The 27,677-nt window shown below is 47.1% G+C and overlaps 1 protein-coding gene across 2 annotated transcripts in view; it reads right to left on the bottom strand.

Annotated features, from left to right (window-relative positions):
- Nucleotides 1-2,378: 2,378 nt before the first annotated feature.
- Nucleotides 2,379-27,677, bottom strand: part of PTPN14 (protein tyrosine phosphatase non-receptor type 14) — a 147,485-nt gene continuing 122,186 nt past the window's right edge. The window contains exons 12-19 of one of the 2 annotated variants that reach the window (XM_087827908.1): nt 27,548-27,626; nt 25,174-26,648; nt 21,457-21,600; nt 20,181-20,399; nt 16,539-16,667; nt 13,703-13,937; nt 9,721-9,884; nt 2,379-5,763 (exon numbers count right to left, since the gene is read on the bottom strand). In XM_087827908.1, coding sequence (XP_087684034.1) covers nt 5,635-5,763; nt 9,721-9,884; nt 13,703-13,937; nt 16,539-16,667; nt 20,181-20,399; nt 21,457-21,600; nt 25,174-26,648; nt 27,548-27,626 — 2,574 coding nt within the window. In that variant the 3' untranslated portion in view covers nt 2,379-5,634. Of the gene's footprint in view, nt 5,764-9,720; nt 9,885-13,702; nt 13,938-16,538; nt 16,668-16,866; nt 17,604-20,180; nt 20,400-21,456; nt 21,601-25,173; nt 26,649-27,547; nt 27,627-27,677 lie in introns of those variants that run through there. The other variant, XM_087827907.1, reaches the window with a different exon arrangement.

Below are 27,677 nucleotides of genomic sequence, written 5' to 3'. Positions count from 1 at the left end.
GCATTTTGTCTATTTTTAAAATATTATGTGGCTTTTCTTTCAAGAACTATAATTATTTTGTCGTCACCGTCAACATAGACACAGAATCGTACGTTCAGTGAGACATGTGCCATCTCCTTGGTTTACAGTGTTCTCATTTTCATGGTGTGAAACACACTGGGACCTATTAAGGAAACAACTCCTTGTCTAGTGACAGGGCTGTACATGGGTCCCTTGCAGAAGTGGTGCGGTCGCCCTGTTATTTATCAAGGATACACAGGGCCCACCCCCATCACCAGGGGTTCCTTCTGTACGTCTATGGCAGCAGATGGGCTGAAGAAAAATAAGGGGCGGGGCAGCCACCTTTAAAGCTAGGGATGAGTTATGCTGTTAATAAAGTTGAAAGACCAAAAATAAAAGTTGGGTCTTCTCTAGCAGCCCAGTGCCTGTCTTTTCCAGGTCAACATTTTGGGATCTGAGTAAATGACAGCTGGGGGAAGGGTCATCAAGGCATTTGTGAGAAGGATTCATTTCTGCATAGTCTTCGCTCCATCTACCTAGCAATCACCCCTTTCACATTTTTTTTTCCTAACAGTGACAACTTTGGATGTGTCTAATTATTTAGTATGATCAAGTTATACAGGAATAAAATGTGGGTAGAAATAAATGGGCTTTAGAAAACCGAAAAACAGATGCTCCCAGGCCCTCGTGCCCGTGAAGATAATCCTAGACAAGATAGCTGCTTTCAACTAATGCGAGCATACACAGTACAGAAGAGAGAACATTCAACTGGCTTCTCTGGAAAAAAAAAAAAAGGTTTATTGCATATGTAAATCAATAGATATCTTTTATAAAAAAAAAAAAAAAGGTTAGAATAAAGATCTCACATTTGTAAAGGCACATATGAAACATTTCACAGCCATGACAAGGGCAGTGAGAACATAAACAATACGCAACTAGGACCAGTATCGGAATAAGACGTTATAAAAACAGATAGAAAACAGTGCAAAAAATACTGTCAAAATTCAGTTTTATACACCTCATAACTGTGTACAAAACTGCCAAGCATAAGCTTATTTACTGATATAAAAAAGCACATAGAATAGAGCATGCATAGTTTTACTTAAGGCTTTTAATATTATTAAATTGAGAGGGCGTCTATAACAAAGTAGTTGACATGAATATTGATCAATCACTTCCCAACTTAGGGAATGTCCTTGAACTTCTCACTTCCTCTCTCCCCTTACGAGTTGGCAGTGGAGAGACTGGACTTCCATTTGCAAGGTAGCGACTCAGGATCCCTAGTCCCAACCTGGAATGCATTTCGCACAGCAACCACCTAACAGGTGGCTTACGTTTCCAGGTCAGCCCCCAGTAACAGCCAACCAGCCCTGGCTGACACAACCCGAAATTTCAGCTGTGCCCCAAGTCAGGAGGGTTCTGTGGGCTGACCCAAGAAACATCAGGACCAACTGGTTTCTAAGCTGCGGGCCTGTCTATACATCATTTGGAAATGAAATCTATTCAGTGTCAATTGTTTTTGGAAGATACCATGATTCGCAACGTTTTATAAAACACAGATGAAGGAAAGCATCAAAATACTGAATTAAGCAGCCGGTGAAACAAACTAGATAAGCCTGTTACTGGAAGTAGCACAGGTTACATAAGGTTATATATTTAATCGTCATCTGCATATGTAACCCTTTTTTCCCCATTTAAAACTCCTCAAACAAGTCAGCTGACTATTAAAGGGACAAAGGACATGCAGAGGGAACCATCTCTAATGAAGGGTGACCTTACTTCTGAAAGGATATGGTTCATAGATTTGTAAGGTTCCAAACAGTGGCAAGAAAGTCCTGGGAGAGGGAACTGCAGTAACATTTGACAATGCTCAAGTTGAAAAAATAAAGGCTCTGAAGGCTGAAGGTTACTAATCAGCTAAGGCTGCAGTTGAGGGCGGAGGGAGGCCCTGAGAAATGCCAAGAACGCGGGGCACCTCTCGCCCAGCTCGAAGCAGGATTCCTGAGATTTCAGCAAAGCAGAGCCACCCCAGGGCACAAGAAGACCCCATCCGACCTTGTCAGCCTCCTCCCTGAAGGCATCTGCGTTTCCCTGAAGGACTGGCCGGGGAAGAAGGGAATGCGCTACAGAGGGGACAGCGAGCCCTGCCCCTCCCTGGGAGACAGGGCTGACCATAGGCACGTTAGTGAAAGTCCTGGGGAGCCAGGAGCACGCCCCGTTTCACCAGATTGGCTAAGATGAAGCGAACTTGGTTCAGGAGGAGGCCAGAAACAGATTCATCGGGGTACGCACACCACTGTGCCCAATGCAGGAGCAGGGAACCATGCAGGCTCCCCTTGAAGGAGCAGCAGGCACTGCTGCGACCGTCACTGTGAGACCGTCACTGTGAACGGGGGCGACAGCCGAGCCCGTCTGCTTTCAGGCTGTCTAGTGCTGAGCGAGGGGCTATGGCCAAGGGAACAAGAGTGGGTGGGCCAAGGCGGCTTCCTGGCTGCTGACAGCTGCCCAGCTGTTTCCATTCTGGTTATTTCCACCTGCCCGGATCTTACTCCTCGAAACCACGTAACTTGTAAAAATTAAAATCCGATTTCCTAATTACAGAGTGATTCTCTATGATTGGATTAAACCGTTTGGTAGGGGTCGCCCTAACGGGATAGGGAAAGGACAGATGTGCCGACAGAGAGCTGGTCCATCCAGCAAACGGAACGCACAGCCCTGGGGGAGAGGTGCAACTGAACGAAGAGGGTGACATCACAAGACAGTCCTGCCATGCCCTCCAACAAGACAAGGAACAATGGCAGTCCCTGTCCTGGCGTCCGCTCAGTTCTGGGGCCCTGATTATAAACGTGACTTGCCATAAAGGGGAATGTGCTCTGAAGGCCCCTGGGAGGGCAGGAAAGGGGAATCAAGAAGGTGGCAGGCTCGGCTCGACTCGGGCCGATGCATCCAAATGAGTGTGGGGGAAAGAATCGAGACATTTCAACTGGACAACTTCAAAACCAGAGGCCTGGAAGTGTGTGACGGCTTTGTTGTGGGATGAGTTTGCCCCTGTCCCCCACCCTCCCATTTTTAATTTTCTCCTTTCAAACCCAGACAACGGCAACAGATTCCAAGAGCTCCAGCTTCAGACTCAGTGCATCATCAGGAAGTCATTCCAAAAGCTCTAACTAGATAACTAATTTAATAGACTTTGCTTCAAGGTTTATTCCTTGGCCGGCTTCCCAGATATAAAGCATCTCTGGGCAATGATTATGCAGATGCCGCTGGAAGAACTTTAAGTGGCGAGCGCTAATTGAACAGGAGAGAGGCTGGCGTCTGCTGAGTGTGAAAAGGCATGCAAAATGTGCCGCAGGACCCAGAGCACTTGTTTTTCAAAAGGAGAGATGGGGAGTAACTTTCAATGTTTGCCTTTGGGTTTCAATATAAGCTCTGGCTAGGAAATTGGATATTAAACCCACTTCTTTCCTGCGTTTTGTGCATTCATGAATACTCCTGTAGCACAAGGTGGCAACAACGGATGGGCTGAAGAGGGGGCCATGAGTGACGAGCTCAGAGAGACAACAGATCTACACGCTGCCCACACGAGACCTGTCAACAGCACCCACGCTGAGGCCTACGAGGTGAGAGAGAAATACTGACACCGTTCATCAAACAATAAAGCAGGAAACTGCATGCCAGCTGTTCAGACATCCCTCGCAGCAGCAGACTCCAAGGATGGGCCATCTCTAAGGAAAGGAAACAAATACCTCTTTGCCTGTTGATGATCCAAGTTCTGAGCATCTCAGAGTGAGGGCTGTGAGCTCTGTCCCACTGAAAATACATGTCACGCCAATGGTTATCTTTTTCAAAATCCAGACCAAAATCTCACAATCTACAAAGCTCAGTTGAAGTTATTAGACCCCTTGACTGGTTCTTTAGACCTAGAAGAATCTAGAGGTAGAAGACAGAAGGCTCTCCATCACCAGAAACTCTGAGTCTAAATAAAAGAAAAATCTGGCCAGATGTGAAACTGAGTTGATTCCTAAGCCAAAGTAGTTCATGGGGACCTGCGCCCACACCCATCTGTTGCTCTGTGGTGACCAAAGTCACAAAGGCACACTCTTCTTTCTGGTTGATTTGATGCCTCCTTTCCCTGAATCTTCAGCTCAGGAGAAGACAAAAGAAAAAGAAGAAATAAAAGCAGCTGTGGAAGGAAGAGGCATGGTGGACCACCACAGGGATCAAGTCAAAGAACAAAAACCACAATTTAAGAGTTGCATTCAAGAAAAACCAGAGAAGAGGGGCATCCCCACCCAAATTCAGCAAGATGGAAAATGCATGGATATTTGTGTACTAACCTAAGACATTCCGAAGGACAGTGACCAGTGGAGGCCCAGGAAGAGACAAAGTGAGAACCAAGCTTCACTGAAGGCAGCGCTGACACCACAAATGACCAGAGAGGGTTGGATGGAGAAAAGGAGGGACCAGCAAACTCTGTGCGAGATGAACTCCACCATCTTCCATCGTGTGGGCCAAGACGTCAGCAACAGGGCCGAGTGGGCTTAGTTCTGCTCTCACAGACCAAAGTTTAGACATGGCACCAGCGCTTGGTATGGCTCCAGGCCAGGGCCCTGCAGAGTGTCAAACAGCTCCCATAAATCAGCTTTCCCACATGTTTCCTTTACAACCTTTCTAATGACTTAGTGGCTGATGGACAGACAGAACACCCCCATCCAGCATACACATCATGAATAAACAGTAGGAAGGGCCTTCCTGTCTCCTTTCTCTTCTCACTCTGCTCCATTATCTTCTATCAATCAGGCAAGAGGCCGAGCTGCACAGATGGCCTGGCCCAGGGCCTCCAAGGCCACCAGCCTGATGCCCACTGAGCAAATGAGAAGCTGCAAATACTGAGGGTGCAGACCCCAGCAAGGAAACTTAGGCTCCAGAGCTCAGATTAAGGGGTGGTCAAGAAAGATGAAAACAAAGCTCCTCATTCAGCCTGGGCAACGATTATTACACTGTGAAGGCAGCGTTTCCTCTAGCTGCTCTTTTACTCAAGGTTGGAGAAAGGGGCAGGGGAAGACTACTAAGTGTAAGGACAGAAAGTAAGACGGGAAGAATCTGTCCATCAAGGCTTCCAAGCCGAAAATATAATAGTGTTCTTTCCTTCAGAAAAAGGCCTTGGCCCTAGTCTTTATATTTTAGAATGAGTTCATTTTCTTGCCATCTTCGATTTGGACATGAGCAATTAAGCTGATGAATTTCAGGGTTGGTTACCCATCTGGCTGCAACCTCACCAGGGATGTGTTCCCTCCTGCCTCTGTCCCCAAAACGATCCACCAGGCGACCTTCCCTACCGACGCGTTACAATGCAGATCAGTCAAAATGTGGTTCAAATGAAAAGCACTACATTACTGTGAAAACTGCAATTACAATGATTCACAAAAGTTATCCCAAAGGGGAAAAAAATAAATTATCTCATATAAAATAATACATGATGTTTATGAATAATCTTGGCTCTCGTCATGAGAGAGCCAGTGTCCTGCCGGCTCCAGCCCTCCATGCCCTGCTGGGGGAAGAGGTGTTGTCTGGAGATGCCTCCCCATCTGCAAGACGGAGCTAGGTCCCTCTTCCAGGAGCTGGGTCCGGGGGTTAAATGAGTCTGGAGTTTTGGAGGAACTGAATGAGGACCTGGTAGACAAACTTGTACTGAGCGATGGTCTGGATCATGAACATCCTCTGCTCCCTGAGGAGTCTCAGCATCATGGGCACTTCCACTTTCTGCAAGAAAAGAGAGAAAGTACAAGGTTCTGAGATGGGGAGTTTCCCTTGGGTCACTTCTCATTCCTTCATCCAAGAAGCACTCACTGTCCATGCACAGATACAAGAGACAGCAAAGGACTCAGCACCTATAGGCTTTCCTAATCAAAGACTCGATGCCAACAGTTTGAGAAACTGGTTGGCATGCACCACTGATGTGCTATTTTAAATGGAGACCAGGGAGCCCGGTCAGCATAATTCAGCAGTTGAGCACTGACCTAGGATCCACAAAATCGCGATTTGATTTCTGGTCAGGGCACATGCCCGGGTTGCGGGCTCGATCCCCAGTCAGGGGCGTGCAGAAGGCAGCCGATGAATGACGACTTTCTCATCGCTGAAGATTCTATCTCTCTTTCTCCCTCCCCCTTCCTCTCTCTAAAATCAATAAAGATATATTAAAAAAATAATAATAATAGAGACCAGGGTGTTGGAGAAAACATAGAGGCTGGAGTTAAACCCGACTCAAACTCTATGATGGCCCAATGGTAGGATTTATGACATCTCTTGGTCTTAGTTTCTTCACTTGTAAGTAAGGATAATGATGCTTTCCTCCAGTGGCGGAGTGGCCCTACCCAGGTTAGTGACATTTCCTTAACAATAACATGGGGTATAAATAGGTGAGCCTCACCTCCAGGATCACGTAAAGAAATGCACGTAAAACACTGAGCGCAGTGTCTGCACACAGTGAGTTCCTAATACAGACCGCTCTTGATCATTTCACCAATGTTACCAAATGAGAACAATCACCCGCTGCAGCTCTGCTTTACCACACCCTGGGTGTGGGATGTGGACACGTTTCTTCATTACCTCTGCCTCTGTTTCTCTGTGCTACACAAGGGTCCTAATACGACCCTTCCCACAGAGTTAACTGTGAAGGCTACTCAAGCTATAAAGCTCTTAGAATAGTGCTGGCACATGGCAAACACTAAACACAGGTTAACTGTTGTTATTATAATACGTTTATTATTGTCATCATCACTATCACCTCCACCAGACTCCCTCCACCACCACCTCTGCCAACTCCACTTCCATCTCCACCACCATCACCGCCACCATCATGAGCATCACCATCTCCATAGCCTGTGAGACAGCCCCCAAGGACAGTAGATTATCTGATAAGGTACAGTTTGGAGGTACAGCTGCCTTGAAGATTTACTCCCACAGGCTCTGATGTCCACTCAGTCTTGCTTAGAAGGTGTTTTCTCCTTCTTACTCTATGAAGGAGGGACGACTAATTCAGAAAAACAGCAGGATGAAGTCAGCTTGCTATCTGGCTAGTGAGAACCTGGTCTTTTGTAATTAGCGAATGGGGGACAGAGAGCTAAATCCAGGGGCCAGGAGAGAGTGTTGTAAACCATAAAAGTCTTTCTGAAAAAATATATGGGCATTAAAATATGACAGGTAACATTCAGTGGCCAAAGGCAACAGGCCACAAAGAGGCCTCTCAGAACAGCCTGGGTGAGTCCCCTCCCATCCCCACCTCACAGGTACCTGACCTCCCATGTCTTTGTCTCAGGGAAAAGAAAAGGCATTTCACTTACAAAACTAAAATCACATGGGTTACAGAATAAAACATAAAGTGGGCTAATCCAGAAGCTGTGAAAAGGAGGCAGGAAAGTTTAGACAGGAGAAAAATGGGACATACGATTTCATATTTATTTGTCAAAATCTTTGCTGGGGAGAAAAAAAAAAGTGAACGAACTAAACATGTTCCACTCTAGTCCCAAAATAAGGGTTTGGAGCTTACTCGCCAGGCCTGAAACAGCACAAAGTAGAGAACCATCTACCAACAGCAACTGTGGGAAACGGGACAGATAAGGCGGCTATATTTGTGCCGGGGAAGGGAAGTGAGAAATGAGTCATCCGGCTATCTTTGAATATCAATGGGAACAGAAGTTCTTTTTGGACTGACCACGTTTCGGCAAAGAATGTTCTGGCGTGCAACTGGGCATTGAGGAAATCCGCTATGTTTGGACACACCGGAGAGAATTTAATTACCCGAGCCCTCATCGAGTCCACGCGAGGCCCCAGCGGCCGGATCCCTCGCTCCGCGCCACGCTGGCTCCGACATGTGCTGTTTATGTTCTACCGGGCCAGTAACATCTGGCGATCAATGAGCCTTCGAGTCATAGCATTACTGAGGCTTGGCCTTGGATGGGTCTCCAAAGAGCTCAAAACAGAACAATCCTTCACGTCAGACAAGATGGACAAAATAGCTTCTCAAGTTGAAACGGGGGACAGGGAGCAGAGGCGTGCACAGGGAATGGAGACAAGAAGGAATCTGATCAAGAGAGTGATACAAGGGGGGGGCATGGAGGTGGGGAGGGGGTGATGAGGCCCTTCTTCCTCCCTCGGAGTCCACAGTACCCCCAGTGGAGCCCACGGTACACTCAAGTTATAGGTCCCCTGGTTCCACTTCATCTTATCTTCCAGCACGGAGTGGCTTTGGGACTTAGTGGCAAGCTATTAACTCTACCAGAGACTTCTACAGACGTCCCATAGTGGCAGGGAGGCAAGCAATCAGGACTCTCCTGTGAGACGAAAGGAAAAAAACTCATAGAAGATGATGAAGCCTCTGCTGCGTGGTCTCAAGTGATTCCGGGGGGGGCCTTTTGCTCGTCAACAGAGTTTGTTGTTTTTTTCAACATTCGGCCGCATTATACCAGACCCCTCTTCTACTTCTCAGCAGCACCAACATTCATCCTACAGACTGGAAGTTTCCAAAATTAACTTTGTATAGGCAGGGAGTTTAAAAGCCCTTTGAACTTGTTTAAATTTAGCATTTATTGTTTTCCCGGAAGTTATACTCTAACAAATTCCGTGGGGTAAATAGTTAATTTGATTTTCAAACCACTGTTGCCAGTGAGCAAATATGTGTATTATTACATAAATTCTTTCACAGGCGTGCGTTGTAACGTTCCCTAAAAACTACCGAGCTACTTGGAAAGTTTCCTCGGATTCTCCAAGCTGTATAATTTGAAAAAATGAACAAGAACCGAATGACACTTGGAGTTGGGAGGCAGAGTGGAGACAGGAAACAACGGGGCCAGGGGATGGAAGATCTCACTTCTCACCGTGGCAACCCCTGCTTCGGGGCCACGTGGCACCGGACAAGTCACTGAACAGTTTCTGGGCCTCGGTCTCCTCATCTGTAAAGCAGGACAGACACGTGCCCAGCTCCTCTACGTGGCTGCTATGAGGACCCCACTGAGACAAAAAGGTGAAAGCGATTTTAAAGCCCCATATAAATAAAAGGTATATGGTCTTTAGCCTTGACTGCTCTTGGTCTCATCTTGATGAACTCAAAAGCCCCTTGGGGCGATACCTTGGTCTACAGCAGAAAGGGGATGGGGGGCGCCAGGGAGAAGAGCTGGGTGTGACCTCTCAGGGAAGGGACTTGGATGTCTGCCCCGCTCTGCTCCAGTCACTGCCGGTCTAGACAAGAGCCAACAACTACCCCCTTGAAAGAAAACCCCCTCCGAAGAATGAAAAACCTTTCCACACGATACACACGTTCACATAGGATGCAGGCCAAAACACATCCCAGACATGCCAGACGCATCTACACCACATGTGACCAGATAACCCACCGTGGAAAATGACCCACAAGAAAGCCAGACTGTCTACACCACACTGCAGATTTCTGGAAGCAGATGTCAACCAAGATCAGACTTTCTAACCGGCTCCTATCTCACACGCTGCTCTCTTCTTTATTATCTGGATGTCTGCACAGAGCCGTCTAAGGCAAGAGGTAAGAAAGGCTGTAAATGTCAGAGTGCAAGCAGGAACCACGGGTCTGGGAAGCCCTGGTCAGGATGGAGGAAATTAGGCCCCGAAAAAGAAGGACACGGCGCAGGTTCGGTCCTGGTGCAGCTCTGCCCCCAAGGTGGAGTATGTAGGAAGCCCAGAGTGACTCACTTCATTGTGCTCCAGGCAGTAGATCATGAGCTCAGAGAGGATGACCACGCCAGTCCTGCCCACGCCGGCGCTGCAGTGGACCACGATGGGAGGGTGCCGGTTCCTGGTGCCCTCCAGCATGCTGTTGGTGTGGCGACGCACCGACTGGATCTCCTCCAAGTAGGCTGCAAGACAAAAATGCAAATCTTGTCACCGAAGTCCTGGGTGGCTTTGCATACAAGGGGGCGGGGGGGGGGGCGGGGGGGGCGCAAAACTGATGGCGAATCTTTTTATTTTTTTTTTTAAGTGACAATTTACAGTTCTTACAAGACACTAATTATTTGGCTGGTACCCACTGTATAGTCCTGGAGCCAGAAAGGACCAGCTGGGAGTCAATTAGTCCATGGGAGAATTTGTTCTTTAAATTAAATAGTTCTTTTTTAAAAATTAAATTCTGTTTTCCCCTCTGCAAATCCCCAAGTCCCCCAAGCAGATGATTCTCGACATTACTTACAGCAATTCCTACTATTAACAGACTGGGATCGGAACACCAGCGAGGTCCCCTTGAAACGCCCGCCTGTCAGAGCCAGTTTCTGGTGGGAAGAGCCTCCATCTGCCCTCTTCCTTCCCCTCATTGAACGAGTGAATGTCAACTAGGCTTGACTTCATTTTTCCATTTTAAAATAGACATTAGGGGGCCTGCTTTTCAGCTTGGATTCCAAATGGTTGAATAGCTCAAAATAAGCTACCCCAGTCCCATTTCTGGGGGCAACATGTTTGTGGGGGGTCATGCCACCTCCCCCATCCCTTCCAACATCTGCCTAGCTCAGCAGGGCTGCCTGGGGGGTCTCCATTTGGGCACAAGTGAAAAATTACAGCTATACTGGCCCTCATGATCATTAAAAAAAAAAAAAAAAGGTATAAATGTAATTTTCAAGCAGTCCAAGAACTGGAAAAAGTCCATCAGTAATTGAGATTTTGTAGCAGCTGGCTCAGGGGAGAAACAGGCTGGAAGGTCCCCGGCACTGAGAAGCAGCTCATCCTGATCAGCCATGTACACGGGGCTAGGGGAGATGCTCGAACTGGTGCAGAGTATAAAGCACATGCGAACCAGTCTGGTTCATTTACAAACATCTGTTTACATACAGTGAATAAGAACTATTTTCCTGCCTGGCCAGGCCTGGCTCAGCCATTGAGCATCCACCTAGGATCCAGGAGATGGAGGCTCGATTCCCAGTCAGGGCACATGCCCGGGTTTCGGGCTCGATCCCCAGTCAGGGGTGTGCAGGAGGCAGCCGATCAGTGACTCTCTCATCACTGATGTTTCTATCTCTCTCTCCCTCTCCCTTCCTCTTTCTGAAATCAATAGATACATTTAAAAAAAAACAAAAACTATTTTCCTGATTAGCTTATCTAATTACAAACTAATTTAGTTTATCAAAATAAATAACTGCTACTAGCAGCACCACCAGCAGCCATGTAAAATGACATAGAACAAAAAAACAAATTTTAAATAAAGAGGGAAGACAACCTGAGATGACTAGAGTAGTTGCTATTGGATACTAGCATGAGCTAAATACTGTGCATGAAATTCTCTCCCCAATGTTTCTGCAGGGGAAAGAGATATTGGGCGATTGAACATTTTGTCTGACAAAAGGCAATATTCCCAAACAGGAGACAAGGGTTTTTCTTGTGCTAAATTTAAAAAGTAAACGAAATACTGATCAATAAGGCAGATGCTACCATCTAATGGCATTTCATAAAACAGAGGAACTAGATTTAAATGGATGCTTTCTCTAGCAGTCCTATTAATAACGCTGTAACTCGGTGAAGACCTCTGGAGGTTGGAAAACAATTTGGCCTCAGTCCTCTGCATCCAGGTAATCTAATCTACACATGGACAAAAATCTCTTCGCATTCTCAGAAACCTAGGGAGCCAACAGTTCTTAGACCTGACTCAGCACACTTGTCCTGAGTTTCTTAGAAAAGTAAATTAACGAATTCGTACTGTTTAAAAGTATTTGCTATATTTTTTTTTTTTTTCAGTAATTTAGACTGTCCTTCCTTCAACTGGTTCCGATTCTTAAAGATTTGGCTATAATTTTAACCACCTTATAAGACTCAATCTTTTATCAGAGCTGTGAGTCAATCATCAAACTGATCTCCTTTTATTGTTTCCACATTGTGTGTCTTGGGGAAATTTCTAATCGATCAATCAGCAAAAGGTTACCAGAAAAGGACAAAAAGAATACCATTATGAGGAAATCAAGTTCTGCTGTGGCCACTGCCCCCTTATTAATATCTAAGCTACGGGTAACTGTAGGACCTCAGGCAAATTGCTAACCCTCTAGGTCACACTCTAGATTCTTTCATTCCAATCATCTTTCTCTCCTCTACTTTCAGTATCCAACTCCAGGACCATCATCACTTTAACAGGAAATTAAACACCTTTATCAACGTATAAGTATGCATCGAAATCTTTCTGTTGGAATTTGTGAAATGGCACCTTCAGATGCTTAAAAACCTACCTTCCCTCTCTTCCCACCTCCCTCCCCCGCCTCCCATTCTAAAGGAGTAGCAAAAACAAATTCAAGGTGCTGACATCATCCAATATCCAGATGATGGGCCCTTCGCAGTGGTCACAGGTAGTCCGCCAGCTGGAGAGCTAATGACATAGCAGCTATAAATAATAAACTTGCAGAGAGCCCGAGGGCTTCCTTCCCAGCTGGATCAGGCAGGAATGGGGTTTCCTTTCAAGGGCAGGACATTTAGGCAAGGAAGGAAGGGGGAGCCCTGCAGCCATCATCAAAAAGCAGAGGACAGTATCGATCTCACCCCTGGACCGTAATCACTGGCCTGCCTTTCTCATAAGACCTCGAGTACCTTTAACATAAAGACTGCTGCATGTCTGCGTTCTAAGAGCCTGATCCAGTGCCTGACACATGGTGGTGGGCACACCCCCAGCTCCTGGCCTTGCAAAGAAAGGACTGCGTATAACCTGCGTGCATTCGCTTCTAAGATAAGTATATCAGGAAAAAACACATACATGAATGAATCCAAAAATGATAGCTTCAAAACTACAAGTTGATTTCAATAATTCTTAGTATCTGAATCACAGTTCCTGATTGAAATGTATTGCTATACGGAGATATAGGGCTTGTGAGAGCAAAAAATAAAAAAATGTCGTTTTAAAAATTTTACTGCTCTAAGTGGTGTTATTTTTTATTGTGGTGAAATATACATAACATAAAGTTTACCATCCCCACTATCTATTCTAGAACTTTTTTGTTGTCCCAAACAAACTTTGTACCAGTCAAATAATAACTCCTATTCCCCTTCCCCAACCTCTTTAATACTTTCTATCTCTATGAAGCTGCCCATTCTGGGTACCTCATATAAATGGAGTCATACAACATTTGTCCTTTTGTGTCTGGTTTATTTTTACTTAGCATGTTTTCTTGTCCTTTATTTTATTTTTTTTTTAAAGATTTTTTATTAAATTTTAGAGAAGTGAAGGGAGAGGGAGAGAGAGAAACGTTGACGTGAGAGTGAAACATCGACTGGCTGCTTCTTGCACGTCCCCCTACCAGGGGTCAAGCCAGGAACCTGGGCATGTGCCCTGACCAGGAATCGAACAGGCAACCTTTCAGTGCACAGGACGACACCCAACCAACTGAGCCACACCGGCCAGGCTTACTTAGCATGTTTTCCAGGTTCAGACATGTAGCATGGATCGGAATAATTATCTATTAATGAGTAAAGTTCTAAATCAAGGTAGAATCAATTAGTTTACCAAAGCTTTAGCTTATATGCATTCTCTCTTTACTTAGAGAATATGGTGACATAAACTCGTCTTTTCTGTTCCACATACGAAGGGACATATACATCAATGTTCTAATATTTTCGCCACTTAATAGAAAAATGTCCTCTCTTTCCATTTCACCTCCAACAAATAAGACCACTGATATAGTTGGTAAACTGCGACAGGGAAGAGAAAACTTACACAAAAATCCTTGGACATCCTCGGGGCAGCCGTGATCTGGCCAGTCGGTATATTGCAAATGCCACACGGTCCTTTCCTGCCCAGACAAAAGGTGCTTGACCTTCAAGCCTGTGGTTGCATAGCAACCAGAATCTGTTCGGAACTTGGTGGTGACCTTGAACTTGCCGTAGGTGGCTGAGCTGTGCTTGGAGCCCAGCTTGGGCCAGTATCGATGGCTCTTCGTTCGTCCGCCTTCCTGAATCACACACAAAAGCAAAACTGGAAATTAGTCAGAGGAAGGAAGCGCTTATCCTCTTAATCTTAAAATCCGAAGACAGAGGAAAATGTGAATAGCTCCTAAGTCGCTAACTCAGTAGCACTGTGTAGCGTCTACAAGAGATCAGATCCTATAAATCTTAACTAAGACCCATAATAAGATGTACAATGGTAGTTACATCAATGGAAAATGTAAAAGATTCACAACTGAGCTGCAATTGAATGTTAGAGAGAGAAGAGCCAGTGCAAAGTCTAGGGGTGGGAACCAGCTTGGGGTGTTAAAGAAACAGACGGGAGGGTGCTAGAGAAGAGGTCAGAAATCTCCTGGTCCATGGTAGGGAGTTTGGATTTCACTCCACAGATGGTGGGAAGCCATCCAAAGGGCATGGAGCGACCTCAGGCAGGGGAGTGACAGAGTGTAGTGGTCATTCTAGGTCACGCTCTGCATTTCTGATGCTCAACCCAGGGCTCTATTATATCACACTGACTACTGACACTCTCTCTGTCATCTGGTGTCAATCTCATCTTTTTTCCAGCCTGACTCATTTGTTTTAGTACAATTCACCACTGAAAGAGGGAACAAATGAGTATACCCCCTTCCTCTCCCCATTTATTTGATAATCTTTCCTGGGAATATGCATTCTCAATCATTTACACAATGGGTCCCTTTTTAAATTTCTGCAGAGTTTTGAAATCACTGGAGTGAGCGTGGAGGAGATGGGGGCATACAAGGAGGCCCAGGGCAGGGCATGGGTGAAGACAGAGGAGAAACGCTTAGCTGTAGGAGAGAGGGGTCAGCACTGGGGACCTGCTCCTTAGAGAAGCCCGAGGGCTCGCCCACTTACAAAACAACATGTCTTTGGGTGATACAAATAATCTCGCCCTGGTTTATCTGGTTGAATCAAGTCTTCTTATGTTTGAAGCAGCCTGCCTCTTTTATTCACCAATCCTGAGAAAGAAGGTTTACCCGAGGCCTTGAATTTATATTATACACTGCCAAGTACCTAAATCAATGTCAAATTTCAAGAGGCTGCAAAGCTCTGCTGTCTCACAGATGACTAGACTTTGTGCTCGTAAGGCTGGTCTCCTCTGTCACTCACAGCTTAGCTCAAATGCCACCTCCTTAGAGGGCCTGGGCTGCCCACCTAAAGTAGCCCCTAGCCACTCTGTGTCTCATCACCTGGTTCCATTTTCTCTGTGACACTCACCACTGTCTGAGCTGACTTCATCTGTTCACCTTTCATCATCCCTCCCTGTAGGACGTAAGCTCCAGAGGACAGGGACGGTGCCTGTCTTGTTTAGCACCATGGCCCTCGGGTTTGCACAGATGGTGCACTGCATTAAACTGAATGAATTCCTTCCAATTTTATCTACTGCAATTCCAATAGATAAAACTATTCTGGAGATTTTAGGAGAATTTACTCTTTGTAGGAAAGTCAAATAGAAGGTCAGAGAAGTACAAGTGGCTTTCAAGAGGTGAAGTTCTTTCCACCACTATCTTTTTTTTTCTTTTAATCCTCCCTTACCCTAGGGTACTTTTTTTAAAATTGATTTTAGAAAGAGGGGAAGGGGAGAAGAGAGAGAGAAACATCAATTGGTTGCCTCCTGTATGCACCCCAACTGAAGATCGAACCCTCAACTTAGGTATGTGCCCTGACCGGGAATCGAACCCACAACCTTTTGGTGCACAGGACAACGCTCAAACCAACCGAGCCACTGGCCAGGGCCATCACTATCTTCTAATGGGCCATTCTGGAAAGCAACTGCTCGGAACAGTCAATGAAGACTGTGGGACTTTATTGAATTATCTCTGTTCCCCACCTTTAAAAATTGTTAGCCAAAGGGTACGTAACACCATAGATATTGGTAAAAACCACACGAAGCTAGTCTTTTAAATGACTTTAAAACTTTAGTTAAAACTGAATGAAAGGAACAAAAGGAAGTGGTTAAGATAAAAAATTGAGAACATGAGAAGAAAAGAAACATAAACGTCTTCCCCCAAAGACAGCAAGCTCCAGGTGAACTGCTCCGCTCGTGGTGTGTGCCCATTTTTACAACACCATGTAGACATCTCCAATTACAACAAAAAAACTATGTTTGACTTGGCAAAGAAAGAAAAACATTTTTTTCTGTCCCTAGAGAATAAAGGCCTCTACAGGAACAACAGCTTCTGGTCTCTTTTCCGCCGATAAGCAGGACGGACGTCAGCGGGCCATGCCCGTGGTTGGGCCCACGTGCCGATTCACCCAGAGCGGCCGAGGTTCTTGAATCCCAGGGGAAAGACCGTGCTGGTGTTTGGCACACGAAAGTGAGCTGGTTCTTTTTTGTTTGTTTGATTTTAGCTCATGGCAATGCAGGGAAAAGTTAAAAGTTGATGAAAATGGGACGTAACAGAGCATCTTTGGGAAATGAAACCAATCTGTGTGGAAGGGAGAAGGGAAAAGAGGTGCAATGCCAAAGAGGAGGATCCGCAGAGAAACGGGGCTGCGGGAGAAGTACAGAGCAGCGAAGTCCCCGACACAGAGCCCATCTCCGGCCTCCCCGCCCCTGGGAACAGGCGGCCGTCAGCCACTCCCCTTACCTCCTCCGCGGTGACCATGGCGATCACGTTGGCTCCCTGCTCCCACACCATCTGCCAGAAGTCATGGCACGTGTGCGGCAGGGGCCCCTGAGTGGCGATGTAGTGCCATTCTGCCCCGCCAACCACCACCTGCAAGCCAAAGGAAGCATCAGTGAGGCGGCCCCCCATCCAGGACTGAGTTACCTGCTGACCACAGGGAGGCCACGTGGCTTAGTGCCACCATCAAACGCCCGGGACCACAGAGCTACGGAGACATTCTCACATGAAAACGCTATTAAAATACACCTAATCTTTTTTTTTTGGTCTGCAACCCATAGTAATTATGTACAAACCAGTGTATTTTAAAAGCACACATACACAACACAACCGTATCCAAACACACACACACGATGTTAGATGAATATATGTGTGTGTAACCTACTAGAATTTGTTACAGAAACAATAGTTATGCTTACTATGTGCAATGCACTTTGATAATTTCCATTCTTTTCTCTTCTCTATTCTAGGCTGTTTAAAAAACACACAAAACACACACACCTAAACTGGTTTTGACTCCAAATGGACTCTACAGCCCACTGAGATACTGTGATCCAGAGTTTGAGAAACAGTGCTCCGTGGCATCCTTTTAAGCAATAAAGACACCCGCCGTGGAATAAGATCTTTCTGCTGTAATGTCTTTCTGCTGCTGACCTGACATGAAGTACGTCATGAGCCTCAGCTGTACCCACCACTCCACGTGCCACATACAGCAGAGAAATCGTGAAGGCACATAAGTCAACAACACATGATATATATATATTTTAAATATGTCTTTATTGATTTCAGAGAGAGGAAGGGAGGGAGAGAGAGATACAAACATCAATGATGAGAGAGTCACTGATCGGCTGCCTCCTGCACACCCCCTACTAGGGATCGAGCCCGAAACCCGGGCATGTGCCCTGACTGGGAATCGAACTGTGACCTCCTGGATCCTAGGTCGATGCTCAACCGCTGAGCCACGCCGGCAGGGCCACGATATTTTTTCATTAACAGCATCCACCCAAACTTTGGAGCCATGAGATGGTTCTAGAAAATAAAATTAGTACCCCATGCAGCTCAGAGTGACCCTGGGAGAAGAATTATGCAGCTATAAATTTCAGCGGCCGAAAATCATAAATAAGAAGTTTTGCCCAGAGTGTTGAAGGCCATGCTACCCAGGAGGAACTGTGGCCTCTGCAAGGATTCTGTGTCCCCTTCTATCCCTGCCTCTTGATAGTGCAAACTCAGGCCCCCTCACACATCCACCAGTGCAGATCTCTAGATAGTTCTAGGAGCAATGAAGTGATCATTGTTTGAAACTTTTCCCCCTCATTTGTTTTATGAAACTATATGCTAACTTGATTCAAATAAAAACAATGTCAGTTATTATCTCATTACACAAGGCATGTTTAGGTCAAAGCTGGCAAGCAAAATCCATTTTCCAAGTACCGGTGGGAGATAACATCCATACAGCTGCTGGCTGGCTAGGAGCTGGGTTGTCTGTGGAGCTGTGATTTTAAACATTAGCCTCTCTGGCACCCAACATATAGGAACCGTAAATACTTCCAGAGTCTGCTGCTGCCTGGGGCCTTCCAGCAAATTCCAAGTATTGACAGGAGGGTATTAAAAACCGCATTAAAAACACAACCACCAAGGCTACTGAGGTAGATTTCACAGATGTGATTCCACCTCTGGAGCAAATAAATCTGTTCTGTGTTAACGGCTGCCTGGAACCCAGGGAGAAAACATTGGCAAGATATACAACTCTATTCCAACAGCACGGACAAGTTCTTGCAAGCTCTGTGGGTCTATTAAACGCACCCATGTCTAACCCGGATCCACGAGATGAACCGTGGGCCTTGGAGAACACTGAGGAAGGGAGTGCTCTGTTCAGTACACCCAGTGGGCACAGCCGATGCACAGTGACAGCTTTTCCCAGACAGCAGATGGAAAATGGGAGAGAAGACTGGGCCAGAGAAGAAGGCGGTGTAATACCACGAAGTAAGAGATCCACAGACATTCTATCAAGAAGCAGCTGTGTGAGTTGCACCCCTGTCTGACTACATTATTGTAGCCACTGTTTCATAAGCTAAATGAAACCCGTGACAAACACCATCATCAGTTTAATCAAGCGTTTCCTGGGGTTTGTTTTTTATTGTTTTCATCCTCAAACATGAGAGTAAAATACGCAATCGGATCCATGACGGCGCTCTTTCATATTTCTTTTGACAGCACTTCCTGATGCATTAAGAAAAATATATGTGGTTATCTATGCCCTGTGTGCAAAAACACTACACCCTTCCTGGGTACACTTTTCATATTTTGTATCAAAACTGTTACAACTGATACAAAACACAGACATTTGGCTGTGTTTTGGAGGCTCAGAGGAATCTACCAAGGATTTGGCTGCAGCTGAAAAGTCGAATAAAGAAAGGAAAGAACTCTGGACAAAGCCAGAAGCAGGTTTTTAAGATTACTGATCATAACCAGACTAATCGTGTGAAGCTTACACTGTTTAAAAACATCCTGTAACAACTGCTTCAACATCTGTATGGAAATAGTTCGACTTCAGAGGGTACAGCACATGGTGATGCTCTAAGTATGTTCTGTTACTGGGGACACTGAGGAAGGTAAGCTATTTAGGAAACATTTAACTGAATGTACACAAGCATCCTTACCTCTGAATTCTAACAGGGTTTCTACGCTGCCTAATTTTAAAGTCTATGAAATGAGATAAAAAGGTATCTGAAATAGTAACAAAAATGTAATGGCCCTAACGCCCTGGATATTGAGGCAAATCTTGCAAGATTCACTAGCAAACACAACATCAGAGTTTATGTTTAAATCCGTCCACGCTCCTAAATACCATGCACACTGGGACTCCAGGCGTCAAATGCATCCCCTTAGTGTGAGAGCGGAGAATGGGTAAGTTTTGTTCCTTCTGAACATCACAAAAACTTCAGTGACAGTAAGGCAATGCCTGTGACTCCCAAGGTCTCGCTGTCTGCTAATTACAAAGGGAAAAGGAGAATCCTCGGGTTTCCCTGGGAGTTTTGGGGAGAGTTATAACCCACGGAGAGAAGAAAACATAAAATCCTCTGTAAGGAGCAAGCTTCAGAAATAGCTGACCTGAGGTCCCCCCAAGGCCGCTAGGTTCCGTCTGCAGCGCTAGGCGTGCCCTTCCAGGTGAGTAAGAAACGCCCAGCAGTTCAAAACCATTCCCTCGGGGTCTGGGGACAAGCCAAGATGCACAGTGGCAGCCCATACTACATTTTTTTCTTTCTGCATTTTTACCTTTTAACCCAGCCATTTTCTTTGCTTTTTTTTTTTTTTTTTTAAACACTACGTTTTTGGGGGGTTTTTAAAATATGTTTTTATTATTATTGAACTCAGAGAGAGGAAGGGAGAGGGAGAGAGATAGAAACATCAATGATGACAGTCACTGACTGGCTGCCTCCTGCACGCCCCCTGCTGGGGATCGAGCCCACAATACAGGCATGTGCCCTGACCGGGAATCGAACTGCGATCTCCGGGTTCACAGGTTGATGCTCGACCGCTGAGCCACGCTGGCTGGGCTAACCCAGCCATTTTCGACAGACCTTCCCAGCACGCTCCCCGGCTCACCTTGATATGGGAGGCGTTAATGTAACCTGTGTTATTTTCTTTGGTCGGTATCAGCTCCACTCGATTCTCCTCATAGGGAACAACTTCGCGGATCCGGCTGCGCTCAGCATTCTCTGGCAGAGCCGCTGTGCTGAAAATGCCATTCGCCTTTTTCTTTGGGATTTGCTCATATTCTGTGAACACCATTCCCTCTTCCAGCTTCTTCTTCAGGGTTCTGAACTGCAACAGAAATTAACCTTCAGCTCACTGAATGATCTCATCCCAACAAAACAACAGGATTTCTTTAAATATTGACGGTGATGGTGCTAATAGGTAGTTTCAAGATGTCCAACTGATGCTTGATTATTTGGTCTCATGATTAGTGCTAGTTTCTCTTATCCAATAACCAATTTCCTTCCCACTCATAGCTTCAGCAGGACAAATCTGCAAGGCCAGGCAAGAGGTGAAATTCAAAATTGGTATTTGTGTTATTAACACCTCTGTTTAAAGTCTTAATGTAAGGAGACTGTTATTCTTGATTATCCAAACACCCTTTCTTTTCTCCATGTACATAGCCCCTTTTACTGAGCTGAATTTTAAGATGATGCTGGTCCACAGTCCTGCACTTCTGGGGATTAACCCCCACCCCTTTTATTTTTCCCACGGACAAACTACTAATCACAATGATAGCTATTAATGATAGTTAAGTAGTTCTTCTAAAGTCCCTTCTGGCTTTAAAAACATTCTAATACTTCATGTATACCGACAGGAATCTAAGAGCTTCATGTCATTAGCACGCGAAGCCTGCATCTTTAACCACTGTAAAGGAACACTTTTCTCACCTCTAAACCACTAACATTCAGCTTCAATAGCATATTAAAAGAATTCTATAAATGCTTGGGTAAAATACTCACTTCCTAATCAATGCTAATCGTTCATAAAAATCAAAGAAACTGAGAGCTACAGCAGTTGTTGAATTTTCTTGGTTTGCAAAAACGGAAAGAGGCTCGAAGAAACTGAGTGACTTGACCCAGGGCACTAGGCCTGTTAGGGGCGTTAGGGGTCTTAGGGGCTGGCCTCTCAGGGAGTCATCACCGTGCCAACTTGACAAAGAAACAGGAGACACTTGGAAGGGACCCATTTAATACAACACAGTTATAGTCTAAGTCTTGCTATTCTCAACTTGAAGAATTAATTCATCAAATAAACTCTAGTGCTGGCATGTTTGGGCAGGGAGAGAGCTCTGGAATCGCAGAGCACAGGAATGAATCACATGCTTGACAAGCCCAGTGCTTACCCTCTCGTCCATGGGAATCCGGCTGCCGTCGACTCGACTGTCTTCCCGCCCCGAGACCCGAGCAACCGAGAGTCCATTCAGCGCTGCCAACATCAGCGGCCTCTTCTGCGCCTCCAGGCCTGCCATCTTCTGCTTCTCTAGATTCTTATGGCAAGAAAAGGCATGTTCTCATTGTTTATAATACCAGTACAGTTCTGGAATGTGTTTTAATCTCCCCAAATCTGTAACTCCCCAGCCAAGGAATGCAGACAACCACCATTAGTAGGGCGAATTCAAACACAGCCTCCCCATTAATTCCCACAGTGCCCGAGGAAGCCCATTCCTATAGGACTCCTGTGCTTTTATTTTAAAGCAGATGATAAATGAACAAACAAATAAGAGCAAAGACTGTGCACAACTACACTCTGGAATAGGGGGTTCACAAAAAGTAAAAATAAAAAAAAATTAAAGAAAATAAAAGCAGTGTCCAAGCAAGGTACTTTAGGAAGGTAAGGGCTACAGGAAGACAGGACCAGGAAAAGAGAAGCAGTTTCATGAATAATGTACTCCAATCACAATGAGGGGCCTTTTATACAGATCAAATGGTAAAAACACAACAAAACGTAAACACTGTTCAATGTCTTGTTAAGAGGTCTGGATACATAAACTGTAAAGAAAAACCTGCTCAGGTTTCCATTCCGAGGGGCTAAATAGGAGGATGTCAACCTTATATTGAACCTCTGATCCCTGAAATGTCATCCTCAGAAGGAGGGCTGACGTGGCTCAGCCACCTGGCTCACGCCGAAGCCTGGGCCACCTAAGACGACAACCAGGCATTCCCTTCACGCTCCACCCGGAGGATGGAACGGACACCATGGCCCCCAAAGACCATGGCGGAACCTCACTGATGAGACCAGGCCATGGGAGGGCATGGGTTTGGGGCTAAGCAGACCATGTAGGGAAGAGGTCTGGATGTTGACACCTGGCCCTCTTAGAGCATCTCCCAAACATAATTATGTCTCGGAAGTCAGGAGAGCAGAGGGACTCCATGAAGCATGCAAACGAGTTTCACAGTGTGAGAGTTTGATCCACGCAGGCGTGAAACCAATCTGCAGACTCCTTTGGCCACCACAGAGGAAGGGGCCATCTTATCCCTGGTTTCTTTTCAAGCCTTTAGGTATCTTTTTTCTTGGTCTACCATTTATAAATTGACTCCCCAGAGAGCAGTGTCTTGATGGAAGCATGGTGCTGGCAGAGGGCAGAGTTAGTGGATCACTCTGACCATGGGTAGAGGGGATGGCATCACACCCTTCCCCTCGGTGCCCCCTGGGGTCAGAATGGAGCCCTGGTTTGTCTGATGCTGCCCGTGAGATAAGACACTTACTCCAAGGACAGGGCCGACCCCTCAGACAGACAAAAGGAGCTTTTCAGAGGAGGATTAGCTGTGACGAAGTGAGAAAAGTACTGACTGAGGGTGTAATACTCTGAAAAATAGTGACCCTGGTTTCTCTATCCCAGGCAGATTTTGAAAAATTTGAATTTAGATTTTTCGGTGTTTTGTTTGCTTTTAAGTTTTTGTGAGAGAGAGTTTTTTTTCCTGTTAACTCGTTATTGGGAATTGGTTCCACAATTCTACAAAGTTTTTCGGACACTGTGCCTAAGGTCCTTTTGACAGTGCTCTCTGTCCCAGGTACAGTGACTAACTGGGCTGAAGACAAAAAGTCATAAACTCGCCCAGGGGGGCTGAAAGCCCAGTGATAAACTATATCTCTTAGCTTCTTCTCACCTATCGCATCAGCTTATTGCCAGAGATTAAAAACAAGTAACTCCAAGATCTGATCTGTCCCCTCTCTTCCCTGCAGCTGATTCCGGGTTTGGGGGGGGGGGGGGCGGCTACAAAGGCGAAACGTCTTTAGGCAGCAGGAGGAGCCAGAAGGGGAGCTACCGAGACAGCCGACCTGAATCATCCATTAAATAGACAAGCAGCTCCGGAATTAGGGAGAGTTGGCCGCAGGGCAAATTCTCACCATACTTGCCTCCCCCCCTCGGGTTCCCATTGAGTTTAATTTTCTCACTGCTTTCTTATCCTAGAGAGGCCCACACAGCCTTCTCTTCTTATTTATTTCTGAGAAGCCAGGCAAAAGCTGCCCATTGTGGGGAGGGCAGGGAAGTATCTGAGATGTGAGGAGGAGACTGGGGTGAGCCTCTTCATAAAAAGCCAGGTGCAGAACCACCTGGCACTGCCCCATCATGCCTGGCCGGGTTTGCTCAAGAAGCTCCTCAACCTGCCCTGAGGTCGGGACACCAGCCCAGGGGGACAGTCCTTAGCTCCCACTATACAGGACTTGGGGAAAATGTCAACGGGTAGATTGAAGTAGGGCTGGGGTGACGATGTTCCTGAACTACAAAGTTAAGGGGTAAAATCAGCTTCACTGCTATCTCCACGGATGGGACGGGATAGCACCTGGGACAAGCAGTGGAAACCCCCTGCTCCTTTGTTATCCATGAAACTCTATATAGGGAACCAGTGCCATGAGTTTGGCTACAGGCTTTTGTTTAATACAGGTAATAAGAGAAGTGGAGGGATTTGACCAAAATGAGGTTTGGGGACCATGAGGGCATCAGTAAATATCAAGTGAGCAAAGCTTAGACTGAGACGCTCAGTTGTGTTAAAGGAGCCCGGGGCCAAGAAGTGCTAAAAATCCCTTTCTACCAACAAACTGTTCTTTCCAAGCTGGGAAAGCACTCCCCCAAGGCACCCACCCCTGCATTTTGTTCCCCAGCCAAAAGGTTTTATTGTCAGAGGCCCAAGCACATCCTTCACAATTTCCCTCCGGGTTTACAAAAAGTGGAAAAAGTTATTCCTAGACCAAATTCTCAGCACCACTCCACTGATGGCCAAAACTGTGAGGCCGAGAATGTTCTTAAGGTTTGTCTAAAGTAATAAAGTTGGTATGGATTAGATTCCTGAACCCAGATTCCTTACACACTGGCCCTCTACTGTTCTTTTCAGGTTGACTCCCACTGCGCATGTGTGTATGTATGTATGTATATATGTGTGTGTTCACATACATGTACTGAATTCTTAATAAACTAAGCTTAACGGGGAGTTGAAGCTCAATGGTAAACTTCCAAATTTATTGTAATTTCCTTGGCTTTGTGTTAAACATCTATTAAAAAAAAATCTGAAAATCAAGCTGGACACATTGCAGTCCAGTCAATATTGGTGAGCTCCCCTGACATACAGATCAACAGACACAGAAAGCTCTCAAGGATGTTTAATATCTAACTTGGGGGGAGGCGATGTTTTCCTCTGGAAAAACAAAAAACAATACCAACAGGTATAAGAAGGTGAGGTCCTCGCAGCTCACACAGGAAGGCTGATCCTGAGTAAATGCAAAATGCTGGCCTGGACCCCATCTCCACACCACCGGGCAGGGACGCCCGAGCTCCACGGCTGCGCTTTGTACCACGTGTGCCCATCAGCATCCACGCGCGGGATGGAAGATTTATTTGAAGGGGCCAGAACGAAGTTTTGTAAAATGAAATACTACCTGTTTAAATGCCAAGGGACCCTCTAAATCCCTAACGCCTTCCCTGAACAAGCCTCGACCCTTCCTCGGCGTCTACAGCACGTGCTCCCACTGTGAACTTTCTCACGGACATGGAGCGGAGGCGGCTGCGGGGAGACCCCCGTGCGCAACGGCGCCCCCAGTGCCGCGGGGGGATGGCACTTACCCGGATCATCATCTCTCTTTCTATAATGCTGTCCTCCAGCGAGAACATCTCGGACACAGGCCTCTCCTTCACGGGCTCTTTCTTGACCCGCTCCTTCACGCTCGTCAGGTCGGGCTCGGAGATGGACGGGCCCAGGGAGGACCCGTTGACGGCCAGCTGCTCGGGTCGCGAGACACTGATGGCCTTGGCCGGCCCGTGCCGCAGCACCCTGGCCCTGGCGATGGCGGGGGGCAGGCTGACCTGGTCTTGTCTCAGCGCCCCGTTGCTGACGCTCTTCCTCGGGCCGGGGTACTCCGGAGGGGGCTTGTTGGGGATGCGGGCTAAGGCCGCCTGCAGCTGGGCGCTGTACTCCATGTTGTCGCGGAGCCCAGGGATCCGCGCCACCGGCTCCGCGGTCTCCTCCTCCTCCTCGCTCTCACTGCTGTGGATCAACATCGTGGCATCCGAGAAGGTCTTCTTGTGGTGATACTGGGGCAGCTGGGGGACCTCGTGGCCCCCGGGCGCCTCCTTGGGCGGCCCCTGCTCCCGGAGCGTGTTGCGGCGAGCCATGGGGATGTTCAGCGACTTGAGCGTCATCGCCTCCATGCCCCGCACCATGCTGTTCATCACCTCCAGGCTGTGGCGCTTGTTCACCGCGCCGTGGTGCTTGGTGGCCGTGAGCGGCTCGCTCACTTCCTGCAGCGACTGGTGCACCACGGGGGCGCTGTCCTCCTGGAAGGTCTTCACGGACAGCTGCACTTTGCGGGTGACCAGGTCGGGGCTGCTGCCGCTGACGTACTTGTGGCGGTGGCTGGCCAGGTCTGGGGTGCTGGTGGCGGGGCGGGGCCGTGGGTAGGGGGGCGGAGGCCTGAAGAGATGGTTTTTGAGCATGTGGGCTGTGTTGTAGTTATGGGCGCCCTGGAGCTGCATGTTGGCCAGCTCTGGGGTGCTCACTGTGTGGGAGATGGCACTGGCCCCTGGCTTGCAGGGCACTGAGCTATTCTTTGGGTTTATCTGGTCAGACGGGCCGACAAGTTTGTTACTGTAGCCCCCCTGCGGCCCGTAGGGGACAGTGTAGGGGTGCCGCTCCCGCATCTCGGGCTGGCTGTACACCAGGTCCTCCGGCTGCTTGTAGGCATGGGTGTTGATGATGTTGAGGTTGCGCAGCGACTGGCTCTGGCTGTCCGTGTGCATGACCCCCCTCTTCATCTGGCGCATGACCGTGTCATAATCGGGGGTCGGCCGGTAGGACGGCACAATGATCGCGCTGTGCCGGTGGCTTGGGATGTAGTCAGCCCGCATGATGTCACTCCCGGGGATGCTGAGGTTGGAAGAGACAGGCGATGCCTGGATGAAACTCTGGGAGCAGTTCAGGGAGTTGACGCTGTGGACGCTGCACACGCTGCCATTGGTGATGGTGCCGTTTAAATAATTTAAGTCCAGGCTGTTGTGAGAGTTGCAGTAGAAGGCATCTTCGTTCCCATGGAAAATGCTGTCTGCAAGAGGTCAGACAAAGGCACATGAACCTCCACACCGTCCTGCTTCAGTTAAGTTCATACACTCGAGGGGGGACTTTTAAGCGAAATGAGTCATAAAAAGTGCCAACCCACGATCTCCACCCTCATATTCCGTAAAACCTGACAATTTCTTGGATGAGATGCCAACGTACGGAAGGAACATTTTAAATCACGCTGAATGGGAAAAGCGAATCTAAGCAAAGAAAGCAACGAACATTTGGAATAGATGCCCCCGTGGTAGGTTCTCGATTTTGCCACGAGCTTTGAAATCAGGCAGCAAGCATGGCGTCCACGTTGGGTGGACCTGTTCTCTCGTTCAGGGCTCAGCAAAAGGACTGGCTCTCTCGGCCAAAAAGCCAAGAACTTTAACAGGGCGACAGATCAGAAGTTACTGTGTACTTGGAGCTGATCTACAATGAAAAAGGACCCTTTACCAGAGGGACTGCTAAGCCATCATAAAGACACAAGATAACTAAGGCAGCCAGGATGTCGGCAGGCATGGCCACCGCCTTCTGATCAGCAATCAAGTTTCTGTCACCATGAAAACCTGACCAACTGTTACAAGCTTTGCGACACCGGCAACGAGGGTGAAGGGTGCTCCCTTGGGCTTGGCTGCCACTCCCCCGTCTCTGAGCTCACTTATGAGAAGGAGAAGAGAGCCCTCCTCACCGTCTTCTCCCAACTCCCTTTGCAGCCAACTCTGGGGAAATTTCTCTCTCGGGGGTAAATGGTATTCTATGCTTTTCATAAGTTGAAGCTGCTGCTTGCTGCCACTCAGACAATGGCAAGATTAAAAGCGAAAGCATCACTGTCATCTAAAAAAAAAAGGATTCTTCACTGCTCAGTCTTAGGAAGGGAAAGTGGCAAGCCCGAGTTACCTTGCGAGGTGTGTGTTTCCGAGTAGTGTTCGCCACACTGGACGTGCATCGGAGGCAAGATGTACGGCTGCTGCCGGGGCTGAAACGGAGAACAGAGCACAGGCGGGTGGGCCTCCGCCCAAATGTCGCG

Source organism: Miniopterus natalensis, chromosome 19 (assembly GCF_054644295.1).
Source record: "Miniopterus natalensis isolate mMinNat1 chromosome 19, mMinNat1.hap1, whole genome shotgun sequence".
Taxonomy (NCBI): Eukaryota; Metazoa; Chordata; class Mammalia; order Chiroptera; family Miniopteridae; genus Miniopterus; species Miniopterus natalensis.
This window is presented reverse-complemented; position numbering and strand designations above follow the sequence as displayed.